This window comes from Rhea americana, unplaced genomic scaffold (genome assembly GCF_003343005.1).
Source record: "Rhea americana isolate MKP2758 unplaced genomic scaffold, rheAme1 scaffold_67, whole genome shotgun sequence".
Taxonomy (NCBI): domain Eukaryota; kingdom Metazoa; phylum Chordata; class Aves; order Rheiformes; family Rheidae; genus Rhea; species Rhea americana.
In genome coordinates, this window is record NW_028186834.1 from 2,680,135 (window position 1) to 2,696,982 (window position 16,848).

A 16,848-nucleotide genomic window follows, 5' to 3' on the forward strand; every position below is an offset into this window, starting at 1 on the left:
CTTTTCTTTTCTTTTCTTTTCTTTTCTTTTCTTTTCTTTTCTTTTCTTTTCTTTTCTTTTCTTTTCTTTTCTTTTCTTTTCTTTTCTTTTCTTTATATAGCCAGGGCTGGGAAGATGGGGCTGGAAAGTCTTATTTTCAAAGTTATCTAGTGGCTGCTGAATAATCAGCATTGACTCACATCACTGATTTCAAAATCGGCCCAGTTTATTCCGGTCATTTCAGAGCTCCTTGCTGATAGCAGTATTGGCAAACTGCTTTGGCTTTCCAAGAACTGAGTAAACTTTTAAATTAAAAACAAATAGTGCTATCGTGCTGAATGTATTCTGTAACTTGTAAATGCTTTAAGTTTTCTATTACAGGTCTTCTGTAGCTGAGTTGCTCCTAGYCTTTTAGAAGCAAGTCGCATGGCTGCTGCCTTTTTCTCCTTGCCTTTGTGCTCTAGGATGCCTTTCCCCTCCCCATCTGTCCTCACCCACGCCTGCAGCTGTGTCTTTGGATGCATCTCCTTCCCAGATACTTGTACCTTCTTCTTGCCAGCTCATGCCCTCCTACTGCTCAGCTCTTCCTCACCTGCTTCCTCATCCTTCCTGCGTGCTGCAGAAGCGGGTGTTGACCTGGGTTTCTTCATTGTTGGCATAGATGCTGAATTGCTTTCAAAGTTGATGCACCTCAACTTTGGGATGTTAATAGAAAATAAGATCTTCATATAGAGTGAAAGCATCCTTTAGGCAGATTGGTTAAATTCAAAGTTTATATGCGTACTGGAGGGAAGAGAATTTACTTCTCTCAGATTTTTAAAATCCTGAGAACCTAAAGGAACTTTTTTATTTCTTTTCTCCCCTTTACACTCTTTTTCTAAGCCAGACAGAATTCTTGGCAGTTTTTCTTTTCATCGTGCTCAAATCAAGACGATCTGGTACGGATGAGCATTTACAGAGGGATGTTGAAAATAGCTCTGCCCACTGTGCGTAGGAAGAGCTGTTCAGATTCGCTCTCTTTTTCACTTCTTCCCTTGTTACTTTCATTAGAGAGAGACTGGTGATCCCCTGAGAGCTCCAGCTCCTGCATTAGTGTAGGGGTTTAACAGAAATATGTCTATATGTTAAGCCATTGCYTCCACAGCTGATGGAGGAGGAGAGCGTACTCATGTTTTACCCTGGCCATGCATACCAGCATTTTCTGACTATTTAGTTCAGTGATTACTTGAAAATCAACCATGGTACCTCCTTGGAGTCTTCGTCCAAGTGACATATGGTATGCTCCCACGAGGAACCCCAGCAGTGGTTCAGAAGCTAATTGGTTTGAGTTTGGTCACAACACACAGAAATTCTGAGTTTTTGGCACATGGTGAAAAAGGTAAAAACTGTCAGATCAGCTGTCCACTTTCTGTTACGAAACGGTCATCTGTCAAAGTGAGCTGATTCGGTCAGCTGCACAACAGACCATTCCCAAACAGTGTTCCTAGGTTATAGTTTTAAAACTGCATTTATTTTTTAAGTGTGCCATCATTCCGTATCTCGTCGGCCATTTGTCTAAGGGGAATTTTAGTCCATATTAGAAATTCTTCCATCAGCCTGCTAATGCAGTTAATTTAGGTTTTAATAAAGGTTATTAACTTACTAATCTTGAGCGAGGTATTTCAGCCCTTTTGTCACACTCATCAGTCCATCTGGACAAGGTGTGAAGCACCCTGGAGAGGCAGAGTAGGTAACTCGGGCTGTTCCTGATTTGTACCCGCTCAAGGTGGATTGACAGAAGATGCCGATTTTTGGCATCAGGGAATTCAGTCTTTTCCGGGTGAAATAAACTTCTTTCTTAAAAGTAATTTTTAATTCACATTACTATTTTAGTTGAAGATACTGTTTAGAAGATCCTCTAGTTTAGCTATAGTTTTTACTTGTCTAAGTTATGGGGCATGTACTCGTGAGAACTATAGGTAAACTTTAGGATCTTCAAGATACTATATTGAGGGCTAATTTTTTTACAGAAGAATGAGAAGAAGAGAGATAAATTTTAATATATCGGTTTTAGCACAGGCAAACATTTGGTTATATTTTTTTTAAGAATATAAATAAATATTTTTGTGTGGTATTTCAAATTCCAGTACAATGGCCTTTTTCTGATAGTACTTTCTCTCTGCTACTTCCCTAGATGACATAACAAATACCCTTTAAATAGTTCAAAATATTGAATAGGATAATGATTCAATGCCAGAAGGTCTGAGCCATAGGTGTAGTCTGTGGAGAAAAGGTAAGCCACAGAAATCGAGAAAAATTATCTTGATTTTGTTAAACCTGCCAGATATTCTCCATTGAAATAAATGTTAAGCATGTTCTGCAAAAAGTCCTTGCAAGGTTGCAGTGAATCTGATATTTCAGACTGACTTTTATAATTTAAATAATGATAGTTTTTCTGTGCCTGTATCTCCATGCATAGTGCTTTCCTGSACGTAATCAGCAGATAATGTGACTTACCTTTTTTAGCAATCAGGCAGGTGATACAATTGAAAATGCACTCTCCTTATTGAACAAAATGAGATTTTCCAACCGTATGCTATAGATCTAGGTGACTGTGTTTATCCCAACACATTTATCATTTCAAAGAGTGAAACTCAGTAGTTTTTTAAAATAGTTTCTATCAGGTATGCACCCTGGGAAWGGTTCTCCAAAAGCCCTTTTATGAGCCGTCTCAGTGCTCACAGCAGCTTATATTTCAGAGGAAAGATTCTGTGCGAGAGTCGTTTTAGACTCGTGCAATATATTTTTAATCTACATACTAATGCATGTGATTGCATTGACAGTAATGAAAGGTGTTTTGCTCGTAAACGTAACAAGTAGCTGAAGTTCACGTCAAACTAACGTTGTCAGGAAGAGCCCTGTGTTCTGTGGACAGTCTTCGCTGGCTGCATCGGAAATCCTGATTAATTTACCTGAGCTGTTAGAACTGAACCCCTTACAACTCTTACATAGCAAAACAGATTTCTCTCTAATCATTTCTCTTAACCGGCCTCAGAAAATGATGGAGCGATGATGAGGTCTGCGTGGTGATGCACGTTTTCCCCGTGCRGTAGGGATTTCTCTTTTGTTCGTCATGCAGGTACGCAAAAGTGGAGGTTGTAGCTGGGATCGTGGGCAGGTGCGGTTACGCTCCGATTCCTGGAACTGCTGGGGCTCCGCTGGCTTGCATCACACGAGAGTCTCGGCTCCTGCGTCGCCTGTGYGGTATATTTAGCTACACATACGAAATCTGTACAGTTAACATACTTGTGAAATTCAATGCTCACTCTACTGTGTAGTCACTTTAATAATCTATAGCAGAAGACACTCAAACAATTGTATTTAAGTCTATGTAATCTGTCATGCTTTTAAGATTAGTTATAAATATATAAAGAGAACAGATTCGTCAAATGGGTAATAAGCTGATGTGGGCCCATTACACCGGACTGCGATTTTCGCTGACGGTTCCGTAGGTAACTGCTCGCTCACGAACTGAATTTTTAATTTCTGTTTATAGCCAGGACAGCTCTGCATAGGGCGTGCGTCACCTCGGGGGTGCCGGGGCGATGCTGCGGCCCTCGCGTGCCCCGGCCGAGCCCCCTTCCCGCGCCGCGTGGCCCCGCCGCGGCGTTTGAGCAGCGTGCTGCGGTCCGCTCTCCTCGGAGAGGGGGAGCTGCCGTTCGAGCCTTCTGACTTCGGTGCCCACGTTTCCTACGCCGGTGGAGAAATGATTAAACTGCCTGGCGCGGTGCGTGCCGTCTAGAGGGCGGAGCGTCCTCCCTTGGCGCCCGGTGCCCGAGGGGACCGCGGCGCTCCATCGCCCGCTGCGCTGGCCCTGCTCGCGCGCGCCGGCCGTGCCTGCGCCTTCCTGCGCCTCTTCTGCTCAGCGCGGGAGGCCCGTGCGAGGCCAAAACTAGGACGTGATTTCGAGAAAGAAAAATATTCACGTTATTAACTGCAGTTCTTCTCCTTTAGTACGCTTGCGGATCTGCTTGTTGCCTCCAAACAAGGAAATTCCCAGTTCTTCCAAAGTAACCTTTCTGGTGTTAACGCTCGTGGTCTAAACTTTTCAATTATTTAGAAAAAAGTTCTTGTAAAAAGAGGAAACAAGTCCTTTCTGTTCAGCTTTTCAGAAAATTGACACAAGAAATGTATTTTGCTGGACAAAGTCATCTGTAAAGTCACTGCGGCAAGAGTTGCGGGTCGGCTGAAGAAACGCGTGGGCGGTCTGGGCGTCACGCGCGGACGCTGTGCGCCACACGAGCAGGGGAAGCCGTGCTCTCTCCTGACGCTTCCGTTGAGATACTGGCTTAGCTTTTCTCTTGCTCGTTTATGGTAGCCTAGAAATGAGCTGAAACGGGTTTTTCAATGAAAAGGTCATACGGCTGAAGTAGCCAAAGTTTTCCTTTGCCTGCCTTGTGRTAGATCCTTCTTTCTTTTCTTTTGAACCTTACACGGTTTGCTTTTTTGCACCTTAGACATGTGTCAGATAAAAAAAAACCTTCACCTGCTCCTTGATAATTTCCTGCAGTCCTGTATTGCTTCTGATGCCAGTATACTTGAACCTCCTGTACCAGTTGCGATAGCTRTAATATGGTTTTCTTAAATAGTCACGGGATGTTCTTTCTGTTACCTTAAATCTGATCTATGCCATCAGAAAGGCAGTTTTGTTAGATCTCACGGTGTTTAGCCAATGCCATGCAGAGGCAGCTGATCTAGTAAGTACATTAATTTGATTAAATTAACACAGGAGGAGTGAAGCAGAGAAAGAGGCCATATTACAAGCTTTATAACCATATAGTCCCTTTATATRGTGCCCTGGGGGCAAGAGAGTTCAGTTAGCAGAAGCAGTATTGCTCTGCAGTTTGCATTTGGACTAATTAACTCATCTTGAAAAACTGAATATTAGCCCTGGCAGAGCAGCACATTTTAGTTACCCGAGCCAGCTGTAGCAGAGCTCCAGAAGAGTGCGTGGTGAAGTGCTGAAATAACTTTACTGCTAAGGAAACAGCTTGTGTCTTYCTCTTGCTTCCTCTTTGAATGGCAGAATATTTCTTTTTTCTCATTCCAGTGATGGTGTATCTATCTTGTTCGCTTTTTATTCTGTTGTTTTGTCCTTCACAGTGACCCAAGGGTAACTCTTTAAAATTTTGCCCAACTAGATGCGTAAAAGCAGACATTTGTAGTTCATAGTCACAAAGGAGTTGCTAACATTAGGGGGGAATGTATTTGAAAAGCAATTGAATGGAAATAAAAGAAGAGAAATTCAGATGCTTTTAAGCAGCTGATTTGCCCTGCCTATGACCTCTGCCAGGCAGGGATATTTCCCAATTGCAGGCAGAAGAGGGAGAGCAGTAATATGATTGATCCCAGGTATATATTGCATTGCATAGTATTTCATTCATTGATTTATTCTTGTCCTCTTCTCCGCGTTTTCCCTTTAGGCCAATCGATTAATCACTGATATTGCTCTTGACCAGCAGCTCGGAATGAGATAACAGCACCATTTCTTCATGTTCAATACTAACGTTAGTGTATTTGGCTGTCTCCTGTCGGATTTGGAGGTGCGTAAGTGGCTGCACTTCCAGTGGCTGCACTTGAGCGGTGCTCACTTACGCGCGGTCTGCATTTGGCTCGCTCTGTAAATSGGAGCCGGGCCGTGGGGCTGCTGCTGGCTCTTCTAAGAGCTCCTTGCTGGACTGAGGGGAGGAGCGCCCCTGCATCTCACAGAATTCAGCTTAATTTCAGGTTTCTTTTTTTTTTTTTTAAGGAAAGCGTACATGATTCAAAGCAGTATCTTAATGAACGTCCTTTCTCTGAAGTGCACAGCCTTTAAAAAATAAATGAATGTTTCCTCTCTTAAAAATTCCCACGTGACTTCAGTGATTGTAAGCCAAAGTTTGTTTGTTTTTTAGAAACTCTTGCAATATGCTGTGTGCTCCTGCAGTGTGCAAACACTGTCCAGGGCTTTTCCTGGACCTGTTAGAGTTGTGGTTAACYAACAAATCTAAGGACAAAAGGCCAGCTTTATGGAAACTTCAGAAATAAATTCTATATGCTGACGAGCAAAGTTGAGTAAATAATGAGAAAATATTTAGCATTGTGCTGCATGTTCTTTCCCGGCAGGAGACGTCCGTCGCCTGTTAAGGGGGGGCCTGGCGGCGCCGGCTGCCGTTGCCTTGGCCGGCGGCGCGGGGCGAAGGACCCGCCAAGCCCGGCGAAGCAGCAGCCACCCGCTGCCGGTGCTTGTAAAACCAGGCAGGAGCGGCGGGAAGCGGGTTGTTTTTTTCTGTTGACTTAAATGCAGCGGCTCCGAAAATTCACTACTGCATGCTAAAAGGTTAAAAATAAAATGATTTGGAGCTTTTGGTTTAGCAAAGGTCCGTGCAGGAGTCAACCCGCCCCGTGTCGCTGCGCGGGGCGAGCGGCGCCGCGTGCTGCCCACTGCGCCTGTAAAACACGGACACGCGTTTTCAGCGCTGTCGGGCGAAGCAAGCTGACGTTTGCAAACCGAGTTTTACTTCCGTTCGCGGGAGAGGAACAGTAATTTCRTGGTGTGGCTATTGGCTAGGAAGCAGTGGCTGGGCGTGCGGCGGCGCCCGGCGCCGGCGCCCGCTCTGCCCCTCGGCGCCTTGCCTGCGAGGGAGGGCACCAGGACGCCGTGCCAGGAGGCTCAGGTGGGGCTCCCTGGGGGCAGCCGGCGGAGCGGTGACTTCTCGGGACGAAAGCGACSTTGCAGGGAGCGCTGCTTTCGGGAGTAACTCGGCGCTCTGGGTTGTTACAAACACAGCAACTTGGTGTAAATTTGTATGTTCTGAATTGTGAAGCCGTTGGCATCAATAGCTGAGTGCGATAGAAACCTTTTACCTCCAGGTGTTCAAAGGAAGGGAATTAAATGATTTATCGTAGGAGGAGAAAAAATAAAATTTTATACTTCATTTTTTAAAAATATTTTGCAACGTTATCAATTATCAAGTAATGCTTTAAATCTCACTATTGCTTAGTACAGCAAAGGAAAAAAGTCTTTTTTCTCAGAATTCATATAAAAATAAGCTCAAAAGCTATTTAAAAAAAAGAGAAAAAAGACAATTTTTTTGGTGAAGAAAAATATTTCTCCCACCTAAGGAATCTCTGGATAACAGGGAACTACTAAGAGTCTGACAGGCAGTGGATCTSACATTTAAGCGTTTGAGTTCAGGTGACAGTGTTTCCTAAGCTGTCGGTTTAAATTACATTATTTCACAATTATTTTTGTTTCAACTAAATGAGGAAACTTAGGATAAATAGATAAAAAGAAATCCTGATTAAAAATTCAGCATCTTCTTTCTCTGAAGACAGGGCAAAACATTTGTTGTTTCATCTCCCAGGGAGAGCCAAAATAAATAGTTAAGGAAGACAATTAACAGTGTTGCTGTTTGTACATTAAAAGATGTGCAGGGGGGAGAAGACAGGGATGCACTAAGATTTCAAATCTTGTGTTTATCAAAGCAAAGCACAATGAGCTGCTTAGATTTTGTTTTGGTTTCGGGAAGAGGTGTTTCTTGTAAATAATGCCCAACTTTAGCCCAAATTTGCACTATTTGCTAAAATATAATAATACATTTCTGCTCAGGTGCCTGGAGCAGCTTGGAAGCACTGGTTTTGGGATTAGGGCCCTTGTTTGCATTGACCTATGAAAGTGTATTTAAAGTAATGTAAAAAGTAAAGTATTCCTGTATATTTGTATGTATATTCCTTGGCTTTTTTCTACTTAATTTCAAGCATTTCTACTTAATTCCAGTGACCATTGTGTAAATTGTGTAAAATTATTTAGATTCTAAAATTGTGTTAAATCAAGTATTTCAGTGTCACCTGCAAAACGTTGAAAAGCTATATTAAACTTGTTTAAAGAATAGCTAAATTTTTGAATTTCATCTTCTGAAAAAAAAGAAAAAGCATAAGACCTTTGTAGCTTTTTCTCTACTTGGATATTTATGTGCATCTTGTGAGGATGAACTAGTTGTCTCTTGGGTTTCTTTTACCATACCTGCTTCCCCATACCATGAAATGAGAGTGTTATTACCTATATTTACTATGAAATTCTCAGCTACACAGGCAGGGAAAAAGAAATGAAATATATTGGAACAAACTTAGCCAAAGATTAATATTCTTAAATAAATCTGAAATGCCTTATTTTTTCCAAACTCCACATAAGGTCTATGTTGAATTTGAATATGCTACTCTGGAAGGCGTAGATAATGGGAAAATAGAAAACTGTGACTGTGTCAGTAATCTTATAGTCAAAATCGCACGGCTTTGAGGGATATATAATTCTAAAGTTGCCTTTCTCATTGCTTGAAAAATTGCCCTGTAAGTGTATGAGTTTTGCTCAAAAAAAGCAAACAAACCAATTTAAAAAGACATTTATTTTTAAAGGAAAGTAAGTATTTGTATTGAAAGGGGTTACATCGAAAATGTTTTAATCCTATGTCAGTGATAGGTGTACAGATAGTCAAACTTTCAGCCCATCTTTACTAATTCCAAGAAACAGTCATTGAATTTTTCCAGAAGAGTTTTGTTTTTTGCAAAAAAATTGAAACAAATGCAACCAACCGTGTATACGTGTGTTTGCTACCTGTTGAGAATACAGGGGGAAGCACAGTAACTCTGCCAGGGCGAAATGCCCTCACTTGGGAGAAGGGATTTCATAAGGGAGCAAATCGCTTATAAAAGAAGAGAAAGAGGAACAGGATGCAGCGGCTGCATCTGGTTCGCCGTTTGCAGGAGGAAGGTAAACGTTTGAAAATCAGGAAACAAAATCAGCCGAGATACGCTTACCCCGTGGATGCTCCTCGCGTGCAAACGCAGCGTGACGCGTGTGCGACGGCCGCGTGGCCTGTGCTCCGCGTGCAAGGCTCCGGGACGGTGCCCGCGCCGCCAGCACCGCCCCGGTTTGGGGAAGGATGGAGGAGTTCAAGCATCCCTCCTTCTTGACCGCCCCGGTCTATGTTGCCTGGAGCACTACTTGATTTGTTTGAACTCACTACCTGCAACTACTACGTTGCACTTCTCACTACGCAGAGTGGTAAAAACAGGAGTCCTGCTTGTCCTGCCTCTGGTTTGCCATGCCTGTGTTTCCGTGCTTCRTCAAGTGTATACGTATTATATATATCATTTTGGAGGTGTTCTGTGTCTTCAGCCTCAAGAAACGTGCCCAGCTTTATGCTGCCTGTTTGTGCTTATGTAGCTCTGTTTTACTCCTCCTCAAAAAAAAATATTTGTGACCAGTTAGAAGAGTTTTGAAAAAATGAGATCCTTCTTAATTTTAACCTTTATACACAGTATATATATAAAATGCTGTATTGACAGCGTTTTACCTGTGGATACATGGCAAATCTAGTGCATTCTCTGTAACTAATGCTAGAATTTTCTGTCAGCTGCTGTTTGCATGCAGGTACGCATAAAAAGCTATTACTGATACATCTCTTGGTAGCCTAGATGTTTATTTGCTGGAAGCTAAGCGTAGGCTTATAATACAGTCCTTTTGGTAAATCTGTTCCTAACCTGCTCTTTAAAATGTCAGCTCCAGACATTTCTGTGGTGTCAGAGGGGAAAATGTTGAAGGTTTAAAGGCTCTTCATTTCTAACTACTTCAGARTTAACAGAAATAAAACCCACAAATATCATTCTTGAACCAATTAAAATTTGTCAGCCACAACTTCTGAAAAAAGCAAACCAAAAAAGTCCACAGAAAATGTATTTCACAGAGGAATTCCCAGGAATATGATGTTTATTTTTAATATTAGTTCATCAGTAGTGGTGTATGACTCTGGTTTGGTTTGGCTTTGGTTCAGCTTCTGAAGTTCAGATGTCTATCCCTTATGAGTAGATCTGAAGGATTAAATTCTAGTTAYTCCTTTCAAAAAGGAATCACTTTTTGATTTTTGCTCACTTAGACTGAACACCTGTAGTTTCTTCCGGGGGCAACCAGGAAACGCTGAACGGGCAGGAGAAGAGCTGTGTGGCCTTGCATGAACCCTGACCAGGACCACAGCTGAGGGAGTCTCCCTGCAATCTGCTGTTGAGCTGCTAGACRACAGTTCCCAGTGCAAATCCGTGTTTGAACACATGAATCAGCTAATTAATATTCTGTAAAACATCGTATGTAGCTGCAAAGACAGCTTTCTGTTTTGTGTGGGCTGCTTTTTGTTAGGAACATTTAAGCACTCATTTTTAGGTAATCTTAAGTGATTAGCTTTCCTCTGTTGAWTTAGTATCTTCTCATTTTTAGCATACATCAAGAGAAGAAGGTTATACTGCTGTCTATGAGACTTTATTGGTAGCACAGCAATAGCCTAGCACAACCTGTGAGAGAGACTGCTCGTAAGAACTCTTAGTAGTTTGTTCTTGCTATATTTTTTTGTTGATGGAGAATTAAAAATATATATTATTGAAATTCTGAACTGCAAGAATGGTCCCTTCCAGTACCAACCAGTAAAGTTGAATATGGCCTTCTGATGGACAGAGTTACAATTAATGCTTATGWAGTTCCATGTTTTATTATTTAGACTTGCATATCCGTTGCTTTCATCCCATGTCATACTTGAATGTGACTTGAACATTGGCTGAATATCTGAAGGTTTCAGGTAAAAAAAAGAAAAAAAAAATATTTTGTGACCACAAAAATATACAAAAAATATACAAAACATGAAAAAATTCCTGAGCTCATTTGAAGTACTTGGGCAGCTGTTAATATACTGCACAGGTCATGACAAATGAGTGTCTGTGTAGATCAATAAACCTTTCTAGAAAGRAACTAATGGATTAGTATGAATAACAAAGCAGCGCACATGGTAACYGGTGTTGTAGCATTCTGTCGGGGATTTTAAAGTTCACTGTAATAACTTCCTTCCCCTTGACCTTTATTGATGATGCCTTCAAAGCATGGTGAGYTGCTAACTTGACATTCAACCTTTAGACCTTCATCTCCCCTTCCTTTAGTGCAAAGTGARTGTCTGCTTTCCTTCCCTTTCATCTCTCACTCCCTGTGCTTCTATTTTGCCTCAACACTGCTGTGGCTGAATAAGGAGAACTGGTTTTAGGTGTTTCTTGTCTAGTCATGCCTTCCAGTAGAAGATTCACTGTTTCAATTAATTTCATTATGGTTGTAAGTGTAGAAGACTCTCTGTTGAAGACTTCCTAATATTCTTCACTTGAAGACCCCAGTACACTGAGGATATCCTRATTCATTATTCGTTTGAACACCTTGGCTAGATAGCAAAGTGTTGTTATTCCTGTTTTCCTGACTTTTACAATCAAGGCAYAAAGAGGTAAAGTTTAAACTTTTTCAGAACACTTTGGGGACTAAGTCCAATTCTTATATTCAGTTCTGATTTAAGCACTTCAGTTCGCTTCTCCTTCAAGGAGCACAGTTCAAATGGCTTTTGCAGGGTGTTAAATGAAAGTGCCATTTACAGAATTGAAGAAGCAAGCAAATCTGAAGGAGCATGTCCATTGGCATTTTCATGAATGTGTCTGCCTCTTATACCAAATACATAGATAAATATTGAAGAAATTGTGGTTCAGAGATGATTCTTCACCTATAGTAGTAATCTCCTGTAAAATAGTAAAAAGAGAAGATGAGAGAATGAAGAAATCATCCTAAAAGTGTATATCAATGTAAGAGTATATTCAAATTGATTTCAGCTCTTTATAGGCTGATGTTAATAGTTAGCGGRAAGTTTCCATGTTCCATCAGTATTAGGTGAGGACTGAACCCCAAATACTATCTCAGACTCAGGACAGTGAGGGGATCTTGTGCTTTGAACATGTAAGCCCAGAAAGAAGTTAYCTGGAAGAGAGCAGAGCGTATTTTGGGTCAGAGCTTGGTATGGAATATCTTTGGGGAGAAAACACTTCCCTCCCTTTAGTTGGTTGGTTTGTTCCTATAAGGCAAAAAGCTCTAGTTTCTTTGCTGCCAAATTAAAGAAAAATATGACCACGTAAGTATATATTTGAGATGTATGTTTGACTTCAAACTCTTGTGAAAATCACCTTCAGAGGCCTTGAAGTTTGGCTGATTGTCCTGACAAAATGGACACTTTAATATCAGCCTTCAGTCAGGGRTGTCGTAATGCTAAATATCATCACCATTCTACAGATTAAAAAAAGAAAATTGTGATGGATTGTTCTAGCTTTATTGATCAAGGACATTAACACATTTTTAAAAATGTGAAGAATGCTAAGGCTGCCTTCTGTAGCAGGTCTCCTTGTTTCCTCTAGCATCATGAACAGCAAATCGTTTTGAACTAAGGAACTTCCTCTGACCCCAAATAATAATTAACCAATTTTAAGGAAACATTGTGTCAAGTGAAAACCTATATGATTTGTTTCTTGTTTCTTACTGTCTTTGCATTCACGGGAAATAAATGGCAGACTCAAATCACTTTCAGCAGGAAGAGGACTGGACCTCAGTGCATCTGGAGTATAGTCCATTTGCAAATCTTAAATAAAACGAATGTTGACCAAGTGATTGCCCCATAAAAGAAACCCCAGAATATTCTTAAATAAGKGTAAAGAAGGAAGCTCTTAGCTGGCCTAGAGATAATCGTCATCATTATGAGGGCTATGTTTTCCATCTAGAGTACAGAATCAAAATTAGAGTTGACGAAGTCTGTAATAATGACTGTATCTTGGCAGAGGTATCGATGCAAGGCAGCCTCTATTTTATACAGAGAAATCTTAGATTTTCACTTTCAGTTTGATTTTCCATGAACAGTCTCACAGTTTAGAAGAAAGTTGTCTCTAATTAAGGCAGTTGAAAGCTACTTAGCATTATGCATGTCATGATTTAAACTCTACAAAATAATTTCTTCCAAATCAGAACTAGGAGATACCACTATTTTGACGTTTGTAGAATCCCTGAATCTGTAATGATCCAAAAGCAACATGTAATGTTTCATTTAGTGGCAAGTTATATCACAATTATTTTTGGTTGACTGAATTATACTGTGCTTTGGGGGCTGATCCCCAAAATAAGATATGCTTGCCCRTATGGTTGGTGGTGATGCACATCACATATCTGCAGCAATTTGCCAGGCTGCAGTGCTTTTAGTGTTTGTGGGGCTAAGGGTCAGGGATGGTCTATTTATTTCTGTGTGTAGCACATGATACATAAAATACGCATAAATTCCTAGAGAACAGCTATACCTAAAACTGGAAATCTGAGAAAATACCATTCTCCTTAATCTTCTGATTTTTTTTTTCTGTGACATCCCCTCCTAGGTTACATCTGGGAGAAGCAAATGAAATGGGCCAGAACTTCTCTACTGCTGTCTCTGGGTGGCTGCAAGCATGCAATAGCTTTCATGCTGTGAGAAGCATTGGTTTGTTATTGCAACTCAGTCTAGCGTTAGGCCTGACCTGAAACGTCAAACACCAAAATAAAAAATAATAGTGGTAACTGAGAGTTTCWTCTAAGTAGATCTACTTTGCTTAGCTGGCAGAAGATGCCTAGAATGTGCAGTACTTGAGGTAGGGAGATCCCTTGGAGGAAAAAGGAGCAGACTTAAAATAACAAAACCCAGCAGTTTTTGTTAAAGAGATGAAGGTTTGGATTAGGAGGTAGGATTTTGAAACCACAAATGCTATTACAAATTTTGCAAATGAATGCTTTGGGGGGAATGTGGGTTATTTATCAAGTATTCAGTTGTGATACAGAGTGATTTAGTACACCAAGAACTCATTTTCCCATCTTTTGGGAACTGGCACTGGATCTTAAGTGAAGTTAGTGAAGTGTTCCCTTCTTGTCCAATCCTCATTAAAAATGCCAAATAAATAGGCATGATTTGCTCGGCAGTCAAGAAACACGGGAGTCAAGCTAGCACTGACTGTATTATATCCCTTCTATACACTTTCAAAGCCATTGGTGTGAAAACGGCTTTTATTATACAGATGTCTCCTCAATGACTCGGTAAGAAGAAAAATGTACCGTTTATTTAAAATGCTGTCAAWTTCAAATATCCTAATTTTGGTAACCTATTCATACAGCATCAACTCACTGAAATCAGAGATTTCAGAACCAAGGCTTAGCTTCCATTTACAACCTCACAGCATTCCAGAAAAAATCAGAGAAAGAGAACTAGAGGAGCTCTCCGGGTGTTTCGTCTAGTACAGCTGTTAAGTTGTAGTTCTTTTATACAAATCGACATGGAAGCGTCTGCTCTTACTACCGTAGAATAAGATCATACCCTTTTTGGTTTGTGTATATCAAAATTCAAAAAAATAAATTTGTAGATGCACCACATGGGTGAGTTAAAAGGTTGTGCAGACCAATCTTTGAATGATTGCATTAAAACAGCAAGACCAGTTTATCTTGCATGGCATTTTAGGCTGATGATAGAGAAAACATCAGAAAAATTTTAACTCGCGGGAGTACATTTTTATATAGCAACCGTGCCTTTATTTTTATCAAGTGACCTGCTGGAACGTGTCTGGCAAAGCACACCGGGAGCTGCGTCTGGTCGCCGCTTTGGTGCCGAGGACGCTCTGCCCTCCGGCTCCTCAGTTCTTACTGCTGCTTTTGCTTTGCGGCTTCTGCTTCTGCTTTGCTAGTGGTTCAGCACGTGCAGAGTCCGCCGGTGGGCAGACAGGCTGCGGAGCATTTTCCCACCTCTGCTGGCTTTGGTGGTACCCCTGAGACATCGTATTGATTTGCTGCAGTTGTTCATCTTGTTCATTTAGTCTTGTAAATAAATAAGCTCTCTATGCCCTTCTTCATTAACTGCATTTCATTGTTTCCCTCTTTCAAAATACAGGCTACTTATATCTGTTCATGTTTCCCTCTAATACTTGGTTTTTAAGATTTATCTTGAATCTGAAATTGTTGTCAGTAGATTGATTGTCTGGACTTTGGGATTTTTGCTTTGTTGGATCACTGAAATTACTTAACAAGGAAGAAGTAATTGCTGAGCTCTTCATGAAATCTTTCCATATAGTATATTATACTAAATTTGTCTGTAAAATTGCAAGTGYTGACCATTTTTATGACTCCTGTATCTTAACCATAATTCTTTTGGAACCTCATTTGTTAAAACTTTTACAGATTGATAGAACAGTAAAAGTGAAGAAAATAATGTAAATTGTGTAGTAGCTGTAATTGTCTGAGTGTATTGATTGTGGATTTATACTTACATGGTGTGAAGATATTTGAAAGCAGAGAAGTTTCTAGAGCCAGTTTTAATTCCTATATTTTTATGTATTGTTTCAGTTTATCATTCTTTAAGAGAAAAYTGCTTGAAATTTGCTTTTGTATGTAATTGATGCATTTGTGTACAGCACACTTCAGAAAATTTCCTTTTCTGCCACAGAAAGTATTCCTAAAGTAAAGCCATAATATATACAAAAACACACTGATTTAGTGTAATTCAAGTATCAGGTTGTGCCGTTTGTGAAGTTTGCCCTATGTAGAGAATCTGACTACCATGAAAATTAAGGACAGGTTAAAGGCACTGCTATACAGGAAACTTTATCACATTTAAACTGACATACACTWGAGTAAAATTATCTGACTTTAAGATTGCATTTGGATGTACTAGAATATCACTCTCACTCTTTAAATGGTGGTGTTGGTTTTTAAAGTAAAGATTAATAAATACATCTGGTGCAATTGGTAATTCCTCAATCCTTGCATGACCAATACATGTGGAGAAACAGGGCTTATGAAGAGCTGCCACAACTCCACATCTGCATAAGATTGCCTTTAGTTTACTTTTGTTAGTAGCTRCTTCTGTTTGTTTACCGGTGGCTTTCTCAAACAGAAAGTCCACTCCGCAAGGGGAGGAAGAAAAGATGCACCAATATCTTTTATCAGGTTTCCTTGCAGATTCTCTTACACCTGACAAGATTAGCTCATAGACATGCTTAGAATGGCTGCTGCTGTAGTGTTCTTAACTGCAATGCATGCTGTGAATAATCTCATAAACTAGTGTCACTTCTGTTTTGACTCAAAGTAGCAACTTGCAGCAAAAATAAATTTTATAGTTTTTTTTTTTTATTTTGGATCTTGAAGAGGTATGTGAAATACGCACCCTAAATTGGCTGTCATGTAGCACTACATATGCATTGATTAATTTACATATTTATTTATTTATTGTATTTTGCTGTAGGCGGAGAATTCAGCACTGGCTCTGGAAAACGAAAGTCAGAGAGAACAGTATGAAAGGTGTCTTGATGAGGTAAGGGGAATAGGAAAGGGGTTCTTACCTGGTACCACAGTGAAATGGTGAATGACATGAATCTCTTCCTCTTACAAGGTTAATATTACTCTGCAGTTTCCTCTATTACTTCATTCTAATTAAATCTAAGAAAATATGTCTGTAAGTCGTACCTCCACTGGAAGGAAAGTCTGTATCCCTGTGATCAATATTTGGAACTTTCCTTTTTTTTCTTTTTGTCCTTAGGAGGAGGAAATGATGATTTACCTATGTGATTTTGTGCACTCCTGCTTTTCTGTAGAGTGGAACACAGACGGCAGTAGCTCCCACTGCTGGAAATCCCCTATACTTTGTCCTGTAGTCCATATCCAGGGAATTTAGTCTCTCTGCTCCCTGGTATGGTTACATATCCAGGGTTTGTGTTGTTTTTTCCTAGCTGCCGACTCACTTATTCTCCTACATAGCTCAACTGCGGATCAGACCTCCCAGTTACAGCTGCTGTATAACTCACTCATCATGTATTGCATGAGCCCTCTAGCAGTACTTACCCCTTCCAGAAATGTCTAGCTCTGRACTTGCAAGACTTTGGGCAGTGTCTGCTGTTGTTTGCAGATTTCTCAGCATATTTACTGACGCTTACTCAGTCCTCCCATTTATC

General features: G+C 40.5%; 1 protein-coding gene across 1 annotated transcript in view; it reads left to right on the forward strand.

Moving 5' to 3' along the window:
- Positions 1-16,848, forward strand: part of NCKAP5 (NCK associated protein 5) — a 350,376-nt gene that overhangs the window by 235,993 nt on the left and 97,535 nt on the right. Inside the window, exon 7 of the mRNA XM_085320938.1 lies at positions 16,143-16,211. Within this exon, the coding sequence (XP_085177064.1) occupies positions 16,143-16,211 (69 nt within the window). The remainder of the gene's footprint in view (positions 1-16,142; positions 16,212-16,848) is intronic.